Consider the following 20535-nt stretch of genomic DNA (forward strand, 5'->3'; position numbering starts at 1 on the left):
TTGATCAAAAAGCAAGCAATATGTGGCACAGGCCCCAAGATCTCCCTTGACCAAGTCAGTCATAGAAAGGGCACAAACTTTGGGGCCACAGCCCCTCAAACATAAGCGAGAGTGTTTTCTTTCTGATTCGGGATATGTGGATGTTTTCACTCCCATGCAGTAGTAGCACATGTTCCAACACAAGCACATTTTCTTGAGTTGCTTTTCAATCAGTCTGAATGATCACGAAAATTGCCGCTAGTATTTCCCATCTTTAAACCAATCAAAAACATGCATAAAAGTCTGAGAGCAGAAACCAAAATTTACTGGTACTACAAAGCTTAAACGCATCCATATCATTTCTGTATTTTTGTATTTTTTTAATTTCTTCAGTTGCTTAACACATTAAAACACATTTTGATATTGTTCTTATCATCATGCACTCCTCTAAGATTTTCTCAGTTTAACATTTTGCTTATTATAAACCACTAGGATAATTCATGTTTTGAAATGGAACATTTTAATCCATGCATAATTTTAAAACTTCAGCTGGTCAACATTCAAAACCAGGGTTCTCAACAACAAATGCAGTCTGTAGAAAAAAAGAACATATAAAATATGTCTATCCATTGTTGACAAATATTTTTAAAATACCTGCAAGTTAACATGAAAGTAATTTGCATCCATATGGCTTAAGCTAAGTAGACAAGTAAAGTGGGCTCTGATATTTTGGCCACCTGCCCACAAATACGATCTTGTCATTTTTAACCCACAATGGCAGATGAAATACTAACCAAATTACTACCAAAATATTAACATGGACATTTCTTATTTTTTACAGTTTGTGAAAGCCACTGAAAAACATTTAACAGAAAACTAAAAGTACAAACAAGAATTTGCAATTCAGAGCTTTACATGGATTTAGCTAATTATATGCTGTTCATCCTAATGACCACATGAGGTGAGGCAAAAAACACAAAGGCAGCTGTAACAGGTTTCTGAATAGGGCCCTATCATCCATGTAAATTGCAAATTAAAGGCCAGCATATGTCCTCAAAATAGAAATTAGTGCTGGAATGAATGGTAAATTCAAACAAGAGAAAATCAAGGAACCAGGGTGATGACATATGTGGAAACTTGGTCACTTATTGCTCCCTCATGGCAGTAATATAGTGCATAAAATAACATATCATGGTTAGTTTGAAGGGGCAGAAGGGAAAAAAGTCAGATAGTAACAGTCCTTTATATTTCAACATTTCCAATTATATTAGATGCAAGGCCTATTGCAATAGCTTTCTTTGGTTGAATTATTATTCTTCCTGCACCCAAACCAGAATGAATACCTATTACTTATGTCTAGAAGTAAGTCATCTAACATTTTACAAATGTCTGCAATATATATTTGTTCCATTCTGCAGCTTGTCATACTCCGGTGAGAATATAAATGTTATGCAGTAGAACAGTAGTTTGTCACAGGTAGGTCAAAGAAAGAAAAAATATGTTTCCCATTTCCTGAATAACCTCAATCCCTGGATGTTGACCCTTTCCCATTGGGACAGCATGCTGGCCTCTATTACACAGCTGCTATTCTGCTCCATCTAGTAAGATGTTTTTTTACAGTGCTGTATTGTAACAGTAAACTGAAAGTTACTCTGATAGAGAAGGAGAACAGATGTAGTAAGAACTAATCAGCTCAGTGTGCACAACCATAGTTTCAGGTTAAAAGCACAGAAAGCAAAAAGTAGAGAATCACAAGTGGAAAAGTAATAAAGCCCACCCAGGAAAAGAAAAGGAAAAAAACAGAAAGAGGAAAGAAAAAAAGGTGAAAATACTGTCAGAGAAGGAAGAAAATCATGTTTAGATCCTTGGAGTAGGGACTATTCTTTACTCTGCGTTTTGTCAGCTTCATACAATGAGTACTGACTAGGGCCTTGAGGTGCTACCATAATATACATATTAAATAATCATGCCAATAGCTTACTTAATCACTTTTGAATGGAACAAGATCACAGTTAGTTCCAAGAAACTACTCTCTTTTATTGACTTTTGTATAACAATCTATAGCTAGGGCTGTAGCTTTTAGCAGCAGTGAAAGTGTTAAATAAAGAGTACCAGAAGCCTGATGATAAGTTGAGGAAGTAAAAGACAAGCAGGAAGAAGAAACCATCTTTATCAATTTCAACTTTGAAGTTATCCTGGGCATTTTCAAATACCGTATTTACCTGAATCCCAGACAACTTTGAATTTAAGACAACTTCCCCATAATTAGATTCTATACTCTAAATTCTGTAAAATTTGTTATAATTCTCCATGTATACAGTTTTTGGAGGGTCATCTTAAATTCAGTTTCCCCCCACTGCTGCAGCAGAGAAAGCAGTGGTGAGGGGAAAGTGGTGAGAAAAGCAGCAGTGGGGAAAACAATTGTCACTGCACAGGCAGCTTGCCTCCCCAGGCTAGGGACAGACATTACACATAAACCAGTTTAAGTGATCAGAAACTGGTTTAAACCCATAACAGAACAGATATGCACTGCACATAAACCAGTTTGAAAAAGGCTGAAACCAGTTTGAGATAAACCTGGTTGAATGTAGTATCAGACTTAACTGATTTGGCTCAAACCAGTTTATGCAATGTCTGTCCCACACCCCTTGCTGGTTTAAATTAAATCAGACTCCACCAGCATCCCAGCATGCTCTCTGGGCTGGGCAGGGCTCTCTGCTCCACAGCAGGGCTGGCCCCTCCCCCTCTCTCCCTGGCTGCAGCTCCGGCAGTCTCTACAGGTATCTGCCTGGCTTCTGCTTCCCCCCGTCCCCTTCCCAGTCTCTGCTAAGCAGGCATTCCCCCTTCCCTCACAGATACCTCTCAGCATTAGCTAGCAGACCACATACTGACTACCTCGGAGCTATAGCAGGCAGGACAAAGGCAGAATCAACAGGTAGCTGGTAATGTTCCTCTGTTGTTTTCTTAATGGGATGATAAACACTAAGTTAGAGGTGATAAACATTCCCTGCTGGGCTGCTCAGGAGGGATGGGGTGGAACATCAGACCATCTTGCCAGGGCCAGGCCATGCACCCCCACCCCCTTAGCTCAACTCTGTGAAAGGGAAGGGAGGGCGCCCCCCTCACCAGCTTCTAGTCTGCTCTAGTGTGCCCTGGCTTCTAGCCTGAACCACTGCAGGCATGTGCCTGCATTTTTGGAATGTCTGTCTGGTTACAAACTGATTTAGCCTAGCCAGGTTAGGCTAACCTGCAAAGACTGAATCAATTCAGGCTCAGGATTTTTTAATGTCTGTCTTAGCCCCAGTGACTGTGACCCCCCCCCCAGCGCCCGCTCCCCTGCAACCTGTCCCCTCTGTCACTTGCCTCCCCCTGCTGCCTGCTCCCCCACCATTTGTTCCAAGTGCTTTCACACCCCTAGCCACTTGCCCCTTCTGCTTCCTGCCGTAGCCCACTATGGCTCTGGTTCCAGCCTGGGACACAGAGCATATGGTAGCTCTTGCCCCAGCCAAGCACCAGCAGCGGCAGCAGCTCCAGCCCTGGCCCCAACCCTAGTTCTGGGTCAGGCCTGGAGCCAGAGCCACAGCAACTCCCTTGCTGCTGTGCAATCTCCCCCATGCTCCCTGCACCATGCAATCTCCTGTCTTTCCTCCACCCCACACAACACAGTCTCCCCCATGTCCCCATACTCTGCACCACATGACTTTTCCCTCATTTCCCTCACCCCTGCAACAACACAATCTTCCCCGTGCTCCCCCCACCCATGCACCACACAATCTATCCCCCAGCCATGCAAAATCTCCCCCCACACTCACCCCACCCCATACCACACTTGCCACCCCCCGACACACACATGCACAGAAACTACTTGGTCTTCCTCCAGTTGAGGCCAGAGCCAGAGTAGCCCCCCACCCTGGCCATATTTAAATCTAAGACAAGGTTTCTTTTTCCCCATGCTGAATGAGGAATCCAACTCATCTTAGATTTCAGTAAATATAGTTTTTTCTCACATTTGCAAACACTCTTGCTCAAATGCCTGCCAACAATCAAGACATGAGTAGTTTCTTCAGTGCAACCAAATCTATATGTGGGTCAAGCACACCAAGAATCATCCCTCTGAGGTCCAACGATAGAGCAACGCTCCTTAAATATAACTCCACCATCAACCCATGGTGAAAAGAGCACTTTTAAAAGCTCCTGAACTGAGATTCTAATGACAAAGACAATACCACCAAAGCCACTCCACAGGAATCTGTTAAGGACCATTCTGCAGATCCATCAACTTATCAAGAGGCCTTGAAAGCCATTAAGCTGATGAATAACAACAAAGTACATGGTCATGATGAAACTTATAAGCAAGGTGGAAGCTCTCTCACCAGCTACACAACATTATGAAAATTTGAAAAAACAACTTGAGAAATGCCAAAATCATTACTATAATCAAGAAAGGAGATAGATTGGATTGCAACAATTATCATAGTATTGCACTCCTGCCCATAGCTGGGAAGATCCTCACCAGCCTTCTTCTCAATAGACTCACTTTCCTCAGTGAGGAGATTCTACCTAAGTCCCAGTGTGTTTCAGATCGCTTGAGAGATATGACAAACACTATATTCATTGCTAGACAGCTGCAGGAGAAGTACTGCAAGAAACAACAAGATCTTTACATGGCCCTCACTGACATAAATAAGGACTTTGATTCAATCAAAAGGCAGGCCCTATGGAAGATCCTAATGAGATCTAGATGCCTGCTAAAGTATGTTACCATTATCAGACTGCTTAACGACAACAATTATCATAAGCAATTGCTTGAAAATGGATCCATTCACTACTAGAACTAGAGTCAAGCAAGGATGTGTGATTGTACCAACACTCTTTCCCATCTATATTGTAGCTACTCCACATCTTAGTGAAAGATTTCCATGCCAAGTCAGCATCCAGTATTGCATGGATAGGAGCTTCTTGAACATCACCTGGGTACAACAAGCCCCAGATCTACCACCTCTTCTGCAGTGCACTGAGATGGATACAGGTGGTCATAACCCTTCAGCTGGGTCTAGCCACACACCTGAAGTGACCAGCAAGGGTCTGTGGACCCTGGGCCTCTTCCAGTATAAAACACTGACCAGAAAGGGGAAATGTCCAGGTAACAAGATTCAACATAATTCAGGCTGCTGCATCCTTGGCTTGTGCCGCTACTGACTTCCTGACAGACTCTCTGTCAGGAAAGGCAAGGTGGCTGAGTGGTAAAGGCAAGAATGGGTTTAAATCCCTTCTTTCATGGGTGGTGGTGGTTGGAGACTTTAGAGGCACCACCTGCCAGCTTCACCTGTTATCTCAGAAGGTCTGCTGCTTGCCGGCAGTGCAGATATAGGGTGTCATGGAAGGACTACCAAGACTCACCGGGCCCTCTGACTACTACCCTATGCTGCTCATCCTTGTGGCCACCCATGGTATTTCCTGGGGGGGACCCTGAGCAGGTCAAAAGTGACTACAGGGTTATGGGTACTACAGAGTGAAGGGGATAGAGGATAAAGTGGTGTTCTCCTCCATCTTTCCAGTAAAGGAGAAGGGCCTGGGCAAGAGCAGATGCATCCTTCAGATCAATGCATGGCTGTGCAGATGGTGTTTCCAGCAGGGCTTTTGTCTTCTTCAACCATGGGATGTTGCTCCAAAAAGAAGAATGGCTACAAAGAGATGGGATCTACCTTACAAAGAGAGGGAAGAGCACCTTTGCACACAGGCTCACTAACCTACTGAGGAAGGCTTTAAATTAGGTTTGCCAGGGATGGAGATGAAAGTCCTGAGGTAAGTGGGGAAGCAGGTGACCTGGAGGGAGTAACATGGGAGACCTTCTCATTCTTCTTAAGAAACTAGGGTAATCAGCTAGTTACCGCACATGTCTGCATGAATGTATGGAGCCTGGGAAACAAGCAAGAAGAAATGGAAGTCCTTGCTGACCACAGAACTATGATGCGAGTGGAATAGCTTGCATGACTAGAGCACTGCCATGGACTGGCATAAATTGTTCAGGAATAACAGACAAAAGAGGCGGAAGACTTGAGCTTTATGGTAGAGAGCTGTATAACTGTTCAGAGCTCCAGTATGAAACTGGAGACAGACTTGTCACAGGCTCTGGTTCTTATGAGGAATTTAAATCACCCTGACATATGCTGAGAAGGCAACATAGCAGTACACAGGCAATCCAGAAAGTTTTTGGAGACTGTTAAGGACAACTTCCTGGTGCAAGTGTTGGAGGCCAACTAGAGGCCATGCTCTTCTTGACCTTCTGTTCACAAACAAGGAAGAATTGGTGGGGAATGTAGAAGTGGTAACTTGGACAACAGTGAGTACAAGATAATTGAGTTCAGGATCTTGAGGAACCAAAGGAAGGAGAGCAGCAGAGTAAGGACCCTGGACTTCAGAAAAGCAGACCTGGGCAGGATCCCCTGGGAGGTCAGTCTAAGGGGGAATGGAGTCCAGGAGATCTGGCTGTATTTTAAAGAAACCTTACTGAGGATGCAGGAATGAACCATCCCAACGCACAGAAAGACTAGCAAATATGGCAAAAGACCTGCTTGGCTTAGCAGGAAATTCTTCTGTAAGCTAAAACACTAAAAGGAAGCTTACAAGAAGTGGAAACTTGGACAGACTATTAGGCTGGGGACCGACTGGATAAGAAGCAGCTCTGCAGAAAAAGATCTGAGGATGACAGTAGACAATAATTTGAATATAAGCTAACAGTGTTCCCTTGTTGCAAAGACGGCTAATGCCATACTGGGCTGTATTAGAAGAAGTACTGCAGGCAGATCAAGGGAAGTGCTTCTTCCCTTCTTTTGGCACTGGTTAGGTCACATGTAGAGTACTAGAGTTTTGGGCCCCCAGTATAGGAAGGATGTGGACAAACTGGAGAGAGTCCAGTGGAGAGCAACAAAAATGGTTAGAGGACGGGGAACATAACTTCTAAGGGGAAACTGAGGGAGCTGGGCTTATTTAGTCTGGAGATGAGAAGATTGAGAGGGGATTTAATAGCAGCCTTCAACTACATGAAGGGTGGCTCCAAAGAGGATGAAGCTATACTGTTCTCAGTGGTGGCAGATGACAGAACAAGGAGCAATGGTCTCAAGTTGCAGTAAGGGAAGTTTAGGTTAGATATTAGGAAAAACTCTCACAAGGAGGATAGTAAAGCACTGGAACAGGCTACCTAGAGGGGTTGTGGAATTTCCTTCCATGGAAGTTTTTAAGATCCAGCTAGGTAAAGCCTTCGCTGGGATGATCTAGTTCAGAGTGGTGCTGCTTTGAATAGTGGGTAGGATTAAATGACCTCTTAAGGTCCCTTCCAACCTATTAGATCGAATTCAACCTCTGCTGCAGGCAGGAAAGAGTGCTGGGGTCAGATGACACCAGCCAGGTGTCTATCCAATCTCCTTGCAAATACCTCTAAAGAAAGGGACAGCAGCACCTCCTTTAGAAGCATATTCCATATTTTGGCAACCCTCACTGTAAAGAATTTTTTCCTGGTGTCCAGTCTAAATTTGCTCTCTTTCAGTTTTGGCCATTATTTCTAGTTACCTTGATGGGCACCCTGGTAAACATCATATTCCCTATTTCTTGATGAAGGCTGCCACTAGATCACCTCTCAGCCTCTTCTTGCAGAGGCTGAAGAGGTTCAGGTCTCCCAATCAGTCCACGTAGGGCTTTTTCTGTAGGCCTTTTACCAGACAAGTGACCCTCCTGTGAACCCTTGCCAGGCCATCCACATCCCTCCTGAAGTGTGGTGCCCAAAACTGGACGCAGTATTCTAGTGCCTGCCTGAACAATGCTGCATAGAAGGGAAGTATCACCTCCCTAGACCTATTTGTGATACACCTGCTTAAGCAAGAAAGGGTGCAGTTAGCTTTACTTATTACCTCATCACACTGGTGACTCATGTTCATTTTGGAGTCAACTATGACTCCAAGATCCCTTTCCACAGTTGTGCTACTTAGAATGGTAACTCCCAGGCTATAGGAGTGTTGATGATTCTTCCTCCCCAGGTACAACACATGACACTTATCCTTGTTAAACTGCATCCTATCCTGTTCCGCCCATTTCCCCAGTCTGTCAAAATCAACCTGAATTCACTCCCTTCCCTCTAGTTTCTTTATCTCCCCCCATAGTTTGGTGTCATCAGCAAACTTGGACAGGGTGCTTTCTACTCCCTTGACCAAGTCACTAATGAAGATATTGAATAGTACCGGTCTGTGGCAGAAGGCCACCTCTGTTTCTCCCCAAAAACTCTGCTCTGTGACAATCTGGTTAAGATGGGCCCTACAGAGATTACATACCTTACCCTATCTCTTTAGGTAACCTGAGCTGGATGCATTCCTGAGGGAGGGGGGAAACCTGCTCCCTCTGCCTACGTGACTGGCAACACATACCTGGGTGAAGGGCTTGGGCTACCTGAGGAACTAGGAACTGTCAGTCTGCTCAGCAACTAGTGATGCATTTCAAATTAGTTGGCTGACAGCCAACAGGCGCTGGCTTTCATTGGACCAGGTAAATGAGGTCATAAGGGCTATATAAGTTAAGGACTGCCTGCCCAGGAGAAGGGAGCAGCAGCCATGAGGAAGACTCAGACACAGAGAAGAGCTGAACTATCTGAAACTTGCTCTCTCTCTCAAGACTCATGATCAAGGAACTGCCTGCCTCCAGAGGGAATCTCCACCTGCCTCTGCATGATACTTGTGAGTAAGCTACCTGAGATCCAACTAGATACATAGCTTGCAGTAACTCGGATGCATGATCAAAGGCTACCCAGCCATGCCAGTTTGCTCTATGAGATTTCTCTGATATTGCTCTACCCTGTACCCTATTCCAACCCTATCCCTTGTAACCAATAAAGTTCTCCTTTGTACCTAGCATGGGAGACTTATTGGGAGTGGGTCTAGATTATGCCTTGGGGTCCCCTTGGTTCATCTGACTAAGGGAGACCACTACTTGTGCTTCCAGCTGAGGGAACCATCCCAAGTTCTTGAAGTAAATCAAGTACTCTTGAGAGCTACTAGGCCTGTGTTTCCCAGGGTGCACAGAGCCAGAATCAAGCCCATCCCTGGGTGGTGGCAATGTTACTCCCAGGCTAGCAGATGTGCTCCAGGAAGGGGGTTGGCCAGGCATGAGGTGCCCCCAAGGAGGCACTCAGAGCCTGGAAGGTGGTCGGGCGCAGTGAGATAGGTGGCTCAATGCAGGAGCACCCCCTACTAGCCCGCCACAGATCTCAGGACAGAGCCTTGGGGGATTCCGCTGTCTAAATTTCTCCCAGTAGAAACCGACCCACCCACCAGCACCCTCTGGGTGCATCTCATAAGCCAATTTTCTATCCACCGAACTATGTAATAATATATATTGCAACTGTTTAGTTTACTTATAAGAATTGGGTGCGACACTATTGTCAGGGAAAATTTTTGTGTGTGCTGACAACACAGAAGTGCCAGAACTGACATGCGCATCTGACCCTGTGAATGGAAAATTCCAAAGCTCACCCAGTGCGTGCCCCCTGGGTGACCTGTGGGCTTGTCAGTCATTACTGACCTACTTTCCCTACAGGCGCATGCTCATACTGTGTCAGCTTCTGACTAAGCGCATGCTCAGAAGGAACCTGACATGAGGTAATCGGACTAGAAATTTCTCTGTGGAGAGCGTTTTGATTGGCCACTAAATTTGTATAAGAGACTAGTGAGCCCCTCCCTGAGGGAGAGACCAGAAGCAGCGTGTTGCAGAGACTGCTCTTAGCAGAGACTGTCTCACGCTGTGGGGGGAAACCCTCTCGAGCTGAAAGCAGAGACTGTTGCTACAGGGACTGCTCCTCAGCTAGGCCTCCTGGACTATTGGTCTCCTCCCTCGCTTGGCGTTTCACACCGTTCTCGTTATTGTTATTACCATACCGATCTTCTGGCTTCTGAATACTGGCACCGATCAACGACCACCGATCCGGATCATCCCTATAACTTCGACTTCGGCTTCTTCGTTTACTGACTCACCTGGCTTCCGACCTCAGCTTTCTTCACTGCCATTCGATTGTCTTTGGACTGGCGTCACGACTATTTCGTTCTTCTCAACGAGTTACAGTTCTGTTTCTTGTTCGTTTTATTCGTTCAACCCTATATGAGCTGTTGACCAGCCCTGAGACTATCCAACAGGCAGCCGCACCTATCCCAGTCGGGTAGAAAGCAAGGGCTTGTTGGGGAACCTCGTGGGCCAACAGACCCCTTCTGTTGTTTGTCTTTGTTCCTGTTTAACTGTAACTGAAGAAAGAATTGTGCCTCCGCTTCAAAGTGTGAGTAAATAAATCCATTCTTTGTTTGAAACCATACGCATCGGTGCCTCTCAGACTCTGCCACCACTAATCCCACCTGTTTGTGTTCCAATCCGCCACCACCCGGCCACCCAACCATGACACCGTGAGCTTGATTTATCAACTCCGGGACAAATATGTTAGGTTAGTCAGGCAGGATCTGTCTGCTATGAACCCATGCTGATAGCCCCTTAGCATTATTTTACCAAAAGGTCCCCCACAAATGTGATCCTTAACAATTTTCTCAAATGTCTTGCCAAGGATAGAAGTGAGGCTAACCAGCCTATAGTTACCTGGTCCCTCCTTCCTCTCCCTCTTGGCCCTTTTCATTCTAAGGTACTTAGGGAACTAACTAGAGTCATAGTGGAGTCGCTGGCACAACTGTTTGAGCGCTCATGGCACTCGGGACAGGTCCCAGAGGATTGGAAAAGGGCCTAACATCTACGAAACTATGAAACCTTAGTTGTCTATGATTCTGAATACCTCAGCCAGCTTGCCCACAGATGCTGCATTTAGGCTGACCCTTTCGACACCTGACCCAACTCTAGTTTGATTTCCTAGATAATTGATTCTGCCTCCTGAACCCATGCTCTGCCTGACCCTCTGGACCTCTGACTCAGTTCCCAGATGGATCTTCTGGCTTCCCTACACTCCAACTTAGCACACTCCCCTTTGAGCTTGGCAACTTCTCCTGACCCTGTGGTAACTGACAGACCTAGCTACCCATGACCCCACATGACAGACATGGAAAAAGGAAGAGTTTCACAGTAGCCTAGAAAGCCAAAATGAAAAAATGAAATATTAGCATTGATATCAGGGAGGCTCTAGCACTGGATCATCCCCACAAATCAGTCTCACAATCAAGGCACACAAACAAAAGACACAAAGGGAAAGATAAACTGTGATGTAACAACCAGAATCTACTCCTTCCTCCCAGAACTATTTACCACATCTACACATGAACATCCAGATCTAGGATCAGTTTCTTCAGTCCTCTAGAGACTCACCCATGACTTCTGTTTACTGGAAAACTAAGGGCCTTGTAACAGCAGCAGCAAACACTTTCTTTGGAAGGTTATTACATTCAAAGTAATCTATCATTTTACAAGAAATTGCAATTTAAAAGTGGCTTCATGTACTCAATAGTTTTAAAGAAACATGTTGAAAGGAGTGCTCACCTGCACAAAAATTCTCTCACTCCCCAAATTTATTAAGTTTGAATTTCCACTGTTACTTGCAAAACTTAAAAAATATTCAGGCCTAATTGATAATTAGTTGACACATATTTAGGACCCAATTTTTTACTTCTGTAAACAGGCAGAGTTCCTTGAAACAACTGAGGATCTAGCTCATGCTCCTTAAAGTCTATATCTTTGTGATCATTTAGCTTTGATTTTGTATTCAAAGTGTACATAACATTTCCTCTTTTGTGAGATGCACCGAAGTGTAATTAAACAAGGAGTTAGTCATATAGGGTACAAAGCACCTCTGGCTGTCAGTCTGCTGATTTAATATGATAAACATGTCCAGTTTTAAAGAATTCAGCTGCCTTTATGTCTTTTTATCATCTCCCTACAGTTAACACCTGATCAAAAAAGACATTTTGTTTTTCAAAAAGGAGTTATTGGCAAATTCTGCCCTCAGATATACTCTAAAAAAATCAATGGGAAGACGGAAATTGACCAATAGTCTTAAAGTGAACTAATCAACTTTTGGTAAGCTGAAATGGCTCGTGACACTACATTTTTATAACCCTATTAGCTTCCCCTCTGAGCTAAAGTATTATCACTGTGGCATCCAACCTACACTGGAAAAATGGCCAATTGCTGACAGTGTCAGCTACAGCTTTCCCTGATCTCACATCAAATGATGTAGAAAAATATCTCCCTGCTTGTACACACAAGAAAACACATCCCCATTCTTCCTGGTAATGGTGCTGAAAACTATTTGGTGCCATTAACACCAGCAATAAACCCATTTTTTACAACACCATTTGGGAGAGATCCAGGAGACCTACCATTGATGACCAATGTCACCGCAAAATTAGTCAATGATGACTGATTTTTCCCAATATAAATGCAGCATAGAACCCCAGCTTTAATGTGGCTTTTGTCAAAGGCTCAACAAGAGGCATCCCCATCAGCCATTTCCACAGTGGTGGCATATATATATGCTCTTAATTTTAAAATTAATAATAACAGCATATTAGAGGAATTGTAATTTTCATTTGGTATATTATTTTTGTGGCCTGCACCCTATGACTTGATATGCTTTTCTATAAATAGTGATCATTAGTAAGCTAACAGAGGTATTAGAAGTCACCACCACTAGTGTTCATTGGACTGCATAAAGTGTATATGCATTCTGGAAGCCTGCCCAAATAGTGGTTATTACTTTAAGGACAGCATGCCTAGCAGAATAATCATGGGACATCTTTTGGTTGACAAGAGACCGGGGTTTAGTCCCAGATTTGACATCTCTCTGAGTGTTGATGGATACATCTGTCTTCATTTTTTATAGGAAAGACAATATTTAACTATTCCTTTTAATGGGGTGATGATCTCCCGAGGTCCCTTCCAGCCCTAATGTCTATGAAATCTATGAAAAAATGGAACGAATTACATAAACATAATCACTGATACAGATGTGAGACACCCACTGTATGACCATCTCACAGCAGACAAACATCTGAAGTCATGCAGGAGCTTCCTCATCAGCACTCAACCTCTCAATGCCACATCCAATGAGACACAGCTACAGATGTGGATGAGAGGCTGAAGAAAATACAGTGAAAAAATGGACATTACAGCAGCTGAGACCTTACCAGCAGGGGCTGACGAACCATGGCAAAGATGGTAATGTCTCAACTGCCTACATACCAGAGTTGGGCACTCCAAGAAATCAATGAAGAACTGGGGCTATACCATTGATTCAAACACCTGTAACCGTGGCACAATGCCTAATACTATGCAACACCGGCTGCAATGCCTGCTACTTGAAGGCTCATGTGCAATGAAAGATCTCGCAAAGTTCAATAAAGAAACATGAGCAAGCATAACAAAATGGTCAAATGTGGTGGGGACACATGAGAAGAAGCAGATCACAGATTTTAGGAAACTGAATATGTAAACTTCTACATAAGCACCAAGGATTATTTTCGTCCTCAAACTGTACGGTGCATTTGGTGATCATCTTTACTAGTACATTATGTAAGTTGGGTAAAATATTTCAGTCTGCAACCGTTTCTAGTACCAAGTATATTTCAGTTTTCATGTTCATCTCTCCTTCCATTTCTATGTCCAGAGGTCCCTTTCCTTACCATTTGCAATTTATTACAACCCTTTGATATCTATCATTACATACTTGAAAAAGGCAGAAGTTATGGCAGGGTCGCATATTATAGCAGAGGCATTAGAAGGAGGGTTCTGTGCCCACGGTGGCAAGCAGCTGCAGCTGTTCCTAGGCTGCCAGCAGTGCAGGGAGGTTTCTTTCAGTGCCCCTCACCCCACCACCAAGTCAATTACAGGGGGTGATGCTTTATGGTATTAACTGATTCAGAGAAGTATGTTCATAGGGAACAACCTACAAACTTACTTTGCTATGACAAAGTATCTGATAAAGTAGATCGCTGCCTAGGAAACCTCATGACTCTCTGAATCAGTTAGTCTCTAAAGTTTGACCCTGCCCTACCTTCTGCCTGACTTCAGATTAAGGATGTTATTAGACATTACTTTTCTCATGTACTAAATGCTCTTAAGATGAGAGTACCCATAAGTTAAGGCAAAAGTTGATTAGCTAAGTGCCCTCTGTGCTTCTCAAAGTTGCACCCCTTCCAACAAAATGGTGTTAGGCAGCTCATGTTGCAACTCAGATCAGAGCCAGGCACATTATAGAGGGTATTCATCCTTGCCATGTGACTGCTTACAGCAAGTGCTAACTTTAATACCACCTAATTGTCTGGAGGCAAGAAACAGACATTGTTGAACAAAGAGGATTAACTGTGATGGGATGCTTCATGGCACGGCTGATTCACTTCATTAGTAGAAACACATTGGCCCTTGATCTGCCCTTAATAACAGGCAGGTGTTCTAGGGGCTTGCCCTGGGTGGCTGGTGAGTACAACCAGCTCAGGCTGCCTGTACTCTTTTGTCACAGAATAGACATCTGCTGCAATAAAGTGGCAGAGTCTATTACCAGCTTTGTCATGTCACTGATTTTCCTTGTTACCACTCTTGTCATGCCACTAATGTGCTGCGACAAAGGGTAACAATGTCTATTTGCTAAGGATTTGTGCACCCATAAAAAATTTTATGGCATCACAAATGAAACACCAAGTGACATCTGTTTCCACCTTTAGAGTTCGCACATGCAAGCTATAACATGTAACAACACTCTGCCATAGCTAACCACCTCTCTCCTTGGCCAACCAATACTTTGAAAGTGTTTATATATTTCCAGGCATCCTTAACTGAACAAGGGTCTTTTTCCTTTTTGAAAAACTTAATCACCTTGCCCGTTTTTTCATCTCCTCTATCTCCCCGCTTCTGATCTGGCACTCTCAGCTAGAAACAAGGAGAACTGGTTCCTTGTTACCAGACAACTCTCCACAGACTATTAGCTATTACTGTGTAGTCATTCATGGTTTGAAAATCTTTGGATTACATAAAAGTATAGTAACGAATATGGACACCAGGGAGGACTGGAAACTTCTTCTCCAACTATCAGTGTTTTGGGTAATGAAGTCAGGCTTTTAATATTGGTTTACATCTATTAATTTAATATTCATATAATCCATTTTTTACTTAATAGATACACAAACATTTATGTATAAAATTAGAGTGTTAATCATGTTTTCATTCTAGCACTGAATAGAGTGTAAAGTAATTTTGTAAGTAAATTTCTTCCAGTTAACTCCAGTCACTGTTATTGAGAACAATTTTCTTTGGTAAAAGTACTAAAAAAGGTGAAGATCTCTCTTTTACAAATGATCAGGTTGTTAGTAGATTTTGCAATATATCCCTATTATGCAGCTCTAACTCACACTTAAGCAGGGTAATATTATTCAAAATGGAGTAAAGACCTGCAGCACATGACAGCTTAAACTGTCAGCACAAATGTATTTTAAGTGGAATACAGTCTTAATTTTTAAAGGAAATTGCACGTTTCACACAGTTAGGTATAAATGTCAGCCTTATTTTAAGGCTGAGTAAATAGTCTTAAACACATCCTAATCCTATTAGATGCAAACCCTGAATGTAAAGGTTGAATTGAGTTGGCAGACTATTGTAGGTAAACATGCATTTGGCTCCCATAGGTATACTATGCCGCGTGGTGGATAAAAGAGCTTTGTCCTCCTATTCCCTCAGTAGTTTCTCTCTTTAACACCGTACTTCTCAAAACCACAAATAGCCCAAGTTCCATATGACAGATGCTTCATATTTGGAATCCTTAGTGCTCCATATTCAGAGTTAAATGTGAAACCTCATGTGGTTCTTAATTAAACCTTTACTTACAAAATGAGAAATCCCCAAGCAAATATTCAGCATGGTGCTCAAGTAATTACACACAGTAGGTGTGTAACTCCCATTATCAATAATTAGAGTTACATGAGAGTTCCTTGTGTGCAATAAAAATATATTCCCACTACATCTTAGTTCCATATACGCAATAGAAAAAAGACTATCTTGAAATAGATTAAAGGAGCTGGTTTTTTCCTTAGTTTGTTCATGCTGAAGATTTTTTCTTCATGTTTTCCATCATCTGTAAGATTCTGTTAAAATGATCACATCAAGATATCATTTCCTTCTCTGTAGCCTCATCTTTGTTTGTGAGGGTTTTTTAAAACAAATTTTCTATTTGGTCACAGGCATAAGGAGATACCATGATTACTTTTCTATTTACTTGGTCATCTGCAAACTGCCCTCATTATTGATAGTAACGGGGATATGTGCAGCCATGGAACAATGGGGAGCTGTTCTGGACTGGATTTACAAATTTAACCTCAGAGGACATCCAGCCCCACATTAGAATAATTTTGACCCAAAAGCAGCTCTCCAGTTTCTCCTCTTCTTGCTCCTCCATGTATTAAGGATTCCATCTCTTCCCATTTTTGTTTCTTATCCTTTTGCAAACACAACCTTCTCACCTCACTGACAGTCCAGAAAACCAGAAAAAAATACTACTATATCATGGGCAAAGAGCTCCATGGTGCAAGTTCTCTCCTTATAACTGATCCCTCCCCACCCAAGTCGCCTCTATCTCAGCTCTTATTCTCTCTAAACCTGATGCTGGTTTAATAACTTTCAGTAGTGGGCGGAGGCCAAGTTGGACAGGCTGTGAGAAGATTCCAGGTAGGGAAGAAGCAGGGTTGGGAATTGATCCTGGGTTTCTAGTTGAAGCATGTATCATACAAGTAGAAATCATTCCATTTCCAAGCACAAGGCCCCATGAAGACCCATAATATCCTGACCAGCCCTCAAAGTTTTAAACATCCGAGATACGATGCAAGGTTACGTTAATTTCTTTCCACACACAGCTTGACGGTGTCCATTGAACTGTTCTTAAAGAGCTGGCACAAATTTCAAGGCATTTAAACATAAACCTTAACTTCAAACAAATGACAGCTTTGTTTAAAAAATAGAAGAAAAATAATCTTATTAGCTGACTTCACATGTAGCACTTATGTAAGATAGACAGCAGACCTTAACTTTAAATGTCCTTAACATTTTTGGTTGATCTTATGTACAGTTTCTGAATTCCCTTTAAAGGGGCCTAATTATTTTGGCCAAATTTTGCTTAAAATTCAGTATTTACATAACTAAGCCTTTGCAAGACCTGAACAACAGACTATGTTTTCTCTGAAGTTGTTTGTATATTAATTTTTTTTAACCTCTGTATAGCAGACATAACCTCAATAATGAAGCACTGAGTGGCACATGAGAATCTGAACTTTAAAATGACTTGATCAAAAACATAAATAAGGTTATCATGTTATGGTATTGTCCAAGCTGAGAGAAAAACAAAAGACTAACAAATCAGTAATTTAAACAAGTGGTTCTTAAACAAATTCTCTCAGTTTTAAGAAAGAAATGCATTTATGAAAAGTAATGCAAATTATTTTTATTAAAGAACTAGGAGAACCTTCTGTTATTAGGGACACCAAAGCAAACCCCAGCCAGGCAAACTGAGGCCCCAATTCCAAATCTTGAAACCTCTCACTCTTCACCTCTCTAAAAGCAACATTCACATAAGTATATGAAATTTATCATTGAAAGAAATTGTAGCCATTCTATGCTTCATGTCAATACTGAGTTATATATTGTTTTAAAGTACAAAATAAATATGTATTCAGAGAGCTCTGCTTGTAAATAAAATGTAAAATAATTAGCGAAGGCAACAGAGCTTTTCCTATAAGATTTATAATGAAATACTCAAAAATCGTTTAGAGTATAACCCATGTAAATATTCACATACATACAACAGTCTAAAAGATTTTTTAAATGACTGTATTATCTCACATAGAACACACACCCTTTTTCCAAAAATCATCTTCTGGAAACTGGGATACAAGTTATAAGCAAGGAAAATGGTAATAGCTGTTTCTGCAGCATAAGCCTCTGATGAGGAAAAGTGAATGTAACACTACATGTGCCCCACAGGTGAGAACCCTGGGCTCCCTACCTGAAGTTACTCGGTTACTTACCGTTGCATACCAGTATTGTGTGAAAACAGAAAGATCTTTTTTCTTCATTTTACCTTTCAAAAACAAGCTGAGTATCATATTTGGGGGGTATTATGTTGTATGCAAAAATATGGTAAATGTGTATGCAAAGTTTTTTAAAAAGAAATTCCAATGGATTTCAAAATATTGTGAACATTTTATTTTATATGAAACAAATAGACTCGACTCTTTAAAATCAAGGTTAAAAAAGAGTACATACATTACTCTGATGTTTACTGACTTCCATGGCATGCATAATATCTGGAGGCTCCTTCATGTGAGCATAACTGGATGCCCCTTTTTCAGCATCATGCTTCTGTCTGTAGAGTACCTAAAACAACAAAATATATAGTATGAGACATTACAGTAAAATCCAATACAATATAGCTGCTTTGTGACCTCATTGTATCAGGTCTTGTTTTAAAAAGATAAGTGTTATGACTTGAGTTAAACTTCACTGGAACTACTGGATGTAACAGTCACCCTTCATTGAGGAAAAAAATGGAGGGGACAACTTAATTCCTCCCGGAACCAGAGAGAAACCTTAACTCAAACCAATAATACATGTAAAAGCACAAAATAAAGACACACCAAGGACATGTGGGCAACGCAGTTTTACTAAGAATCATATTTATACAAATCCAAGATAACGATGAAGTTAAGACAATCCCCAATAATTAGATTCTATACATGGAAAAATGCATAAATTTGTTATATTTTTCCAGATATAGAATCTAATTATTGTAAGATCATCTTAAATTCTACCTGCGCACTGCTGCAGTGGGGAAAGCAGTGGCAGGAGTCATATGGTGGGAGAAGCAGTAAGGGGAACAGGCAATGGAGGAGTTGGTGAGGTGGAAGGTGGTGGGGGAAAACAAACAGTTTGACCGCTGCCACTGGCCCTCCTACACCTTGCCCCTTGTCACCTGTTCCCCTTCATTACTTTCTCCCCCTGCTGCTTGCCCTACAGGTGTCTGCTCACCCACAGCCTCTGTGAGGATGAGGAACCTTTTTCCCCTATGTTAAACGGAAATAAAAACCCTGCCTTGGAATCAAGTAAATAATGGCATATTATTTTAATAGAGGTCTCTGAGTGTGAGAAAAGCAGTAAAAAATGCCCAGAAATAGATTGTAATGAAACAGAAGGCAAAGGCACAAAATGTGAATAAACACCATAAGGATGGCCCCGAGAACACCTATTGCGATAGATGGTTGGATTTAGCATTGGCTTTAAGTGGGTTGGCCTTGTGGCAGAATGCCATCTCTGCCTGTCCCCAAACTCTGCTATCAGACAATTTGGTTGCCATGGTCACTACAAAAGGCAGGCACCTCTGTCCCATCAGCTTCAGGTAACACTGAGTTGTAACCTGAGCTGGATACATTCCAGAGGGAGGAGGAAACCCACTCCCTCTACCTACATGACTGACCTCACACATACCTGGCAGGGGGGGCTTAAGCTCCCTATTATTCTAAGCAATGCCAACTTTGTAGCAAACAACATGACTGGGAGGGGTTAAAGACCCTGCCAGTCTACCCAACAACCAATGATGTATTTCAAATTGGTTGGCTGGCAGCCAACAGTTGCTGGTCTTCACTAGATCAGGTAAATGAGGTCATAGGGGCTAAATAAGTGAAGGACTGCCCAGTTGGGGGCAGTAGCCATGATGAAAACTCAGAGAGAAGCTGGACCATCTGAAACTCTCTCTCTTGAAACTCATGATCAATGAACTGTTTGCCTCCAGAGGGAATTTCCACCTGCCTCTGGACAGTACTTATGAGTAAACTACCTGAGATGTAACTAGATATATAACTCGCAGTAACTCAGATGCATGATCAAAGGCTACCATGCCACTGTTTGCTCTAAGGTATTTCTCTGATACTGCTCTACCTTGTACCCTATTCCAAACCTACTCCTTGTAACCAATAAAGTTTCCTTTGTATCTAGCATGGGAGACTTATTGGGAGAGGGTCTAGATTATGCCTTGGGGTCCCCCTGGTTCGGCCGACTAAAGGAGACCACTCCTTGTGCTTCAGACTGAGGAAAGCACCTCAAATTCTTGCAGTGGGTCAAGTACCCTCAAGGACTACTAGACCTGTGTTTCCCAGAGGGCACAGGTCCAAGATCAGTCCGGACTCTGGGTGGTGGCAGCACTACCCCCAGGCTTGCAGGTGTGTTCCAGGAAGGGGGTCAGCTGGACATGAGGTGCCCCCAGGGAGGCACTCGGAGCCTAGAACATGGTTGGGCACAGTGAGGTGGGTGGCCCAACGCAGGAGCACCTCCTAGTGGCCCACCACAGGCCTAACAGTAGAGAAACTACAGCCTATTTGATTCCTCTAGTGTTTGCAGAAACAGGATTTGTGCCTTCTTTGTATATCAAATATGACTGCTGAAAGGTACCTGCCTCCATCAGTCCACTGCCCTAACAGTAACAACCTGCAGAACCCAAAGTTTTACAGAACTTGTACACAATAGACAATACACATGCAAATAATATGGGTAATACAT

At 42.6% G+C, this 20535-nt stretch overlaps 1 protein-coding gene across 10 annotated transcripts in view; it reads right to left on the minus strand.

Annotated features, from left to right (window-relative positions):
• NEBL (nebulette) overlaps positions 1–20535 on the minus strand; it is a 488546-nt gene that overhangs the window by 124717 nt on the left and 343294 nt on the right. For 8 of the 10 annotated variants that reach the window (XM_090047275.1, XM_090047280.1, XM_090047276.1 and 5 more), the window contains one exon: positions 18250–18360. The exons of the other annotated variants lie outside the window; for them this stretch is intronic. In XM_090047275.1, the coding sequence (XP_089903401.1) occupies positions 18250–18360 (111 nt within the window). The remainder of the gene's footprint in view (positions 1–18249; positions 18361–20535) is intronic. 10 annotated transcript variants of the gene reach the window in all.

Source organism: Crocodylus siamensis, chromosome 5, assembly GCF_052110815.1.
Source record: "Crocodylus siamensis isolate JL-2025a chromosome 5, ASM5211081v1, whole genome shotgun sequence".
Taxonomy (NCBI): Eukaryota; Metazoa; Chordata; order Crocodylia; family Crocodylidae; genus Crocodylus; species Crocodylus siamensis.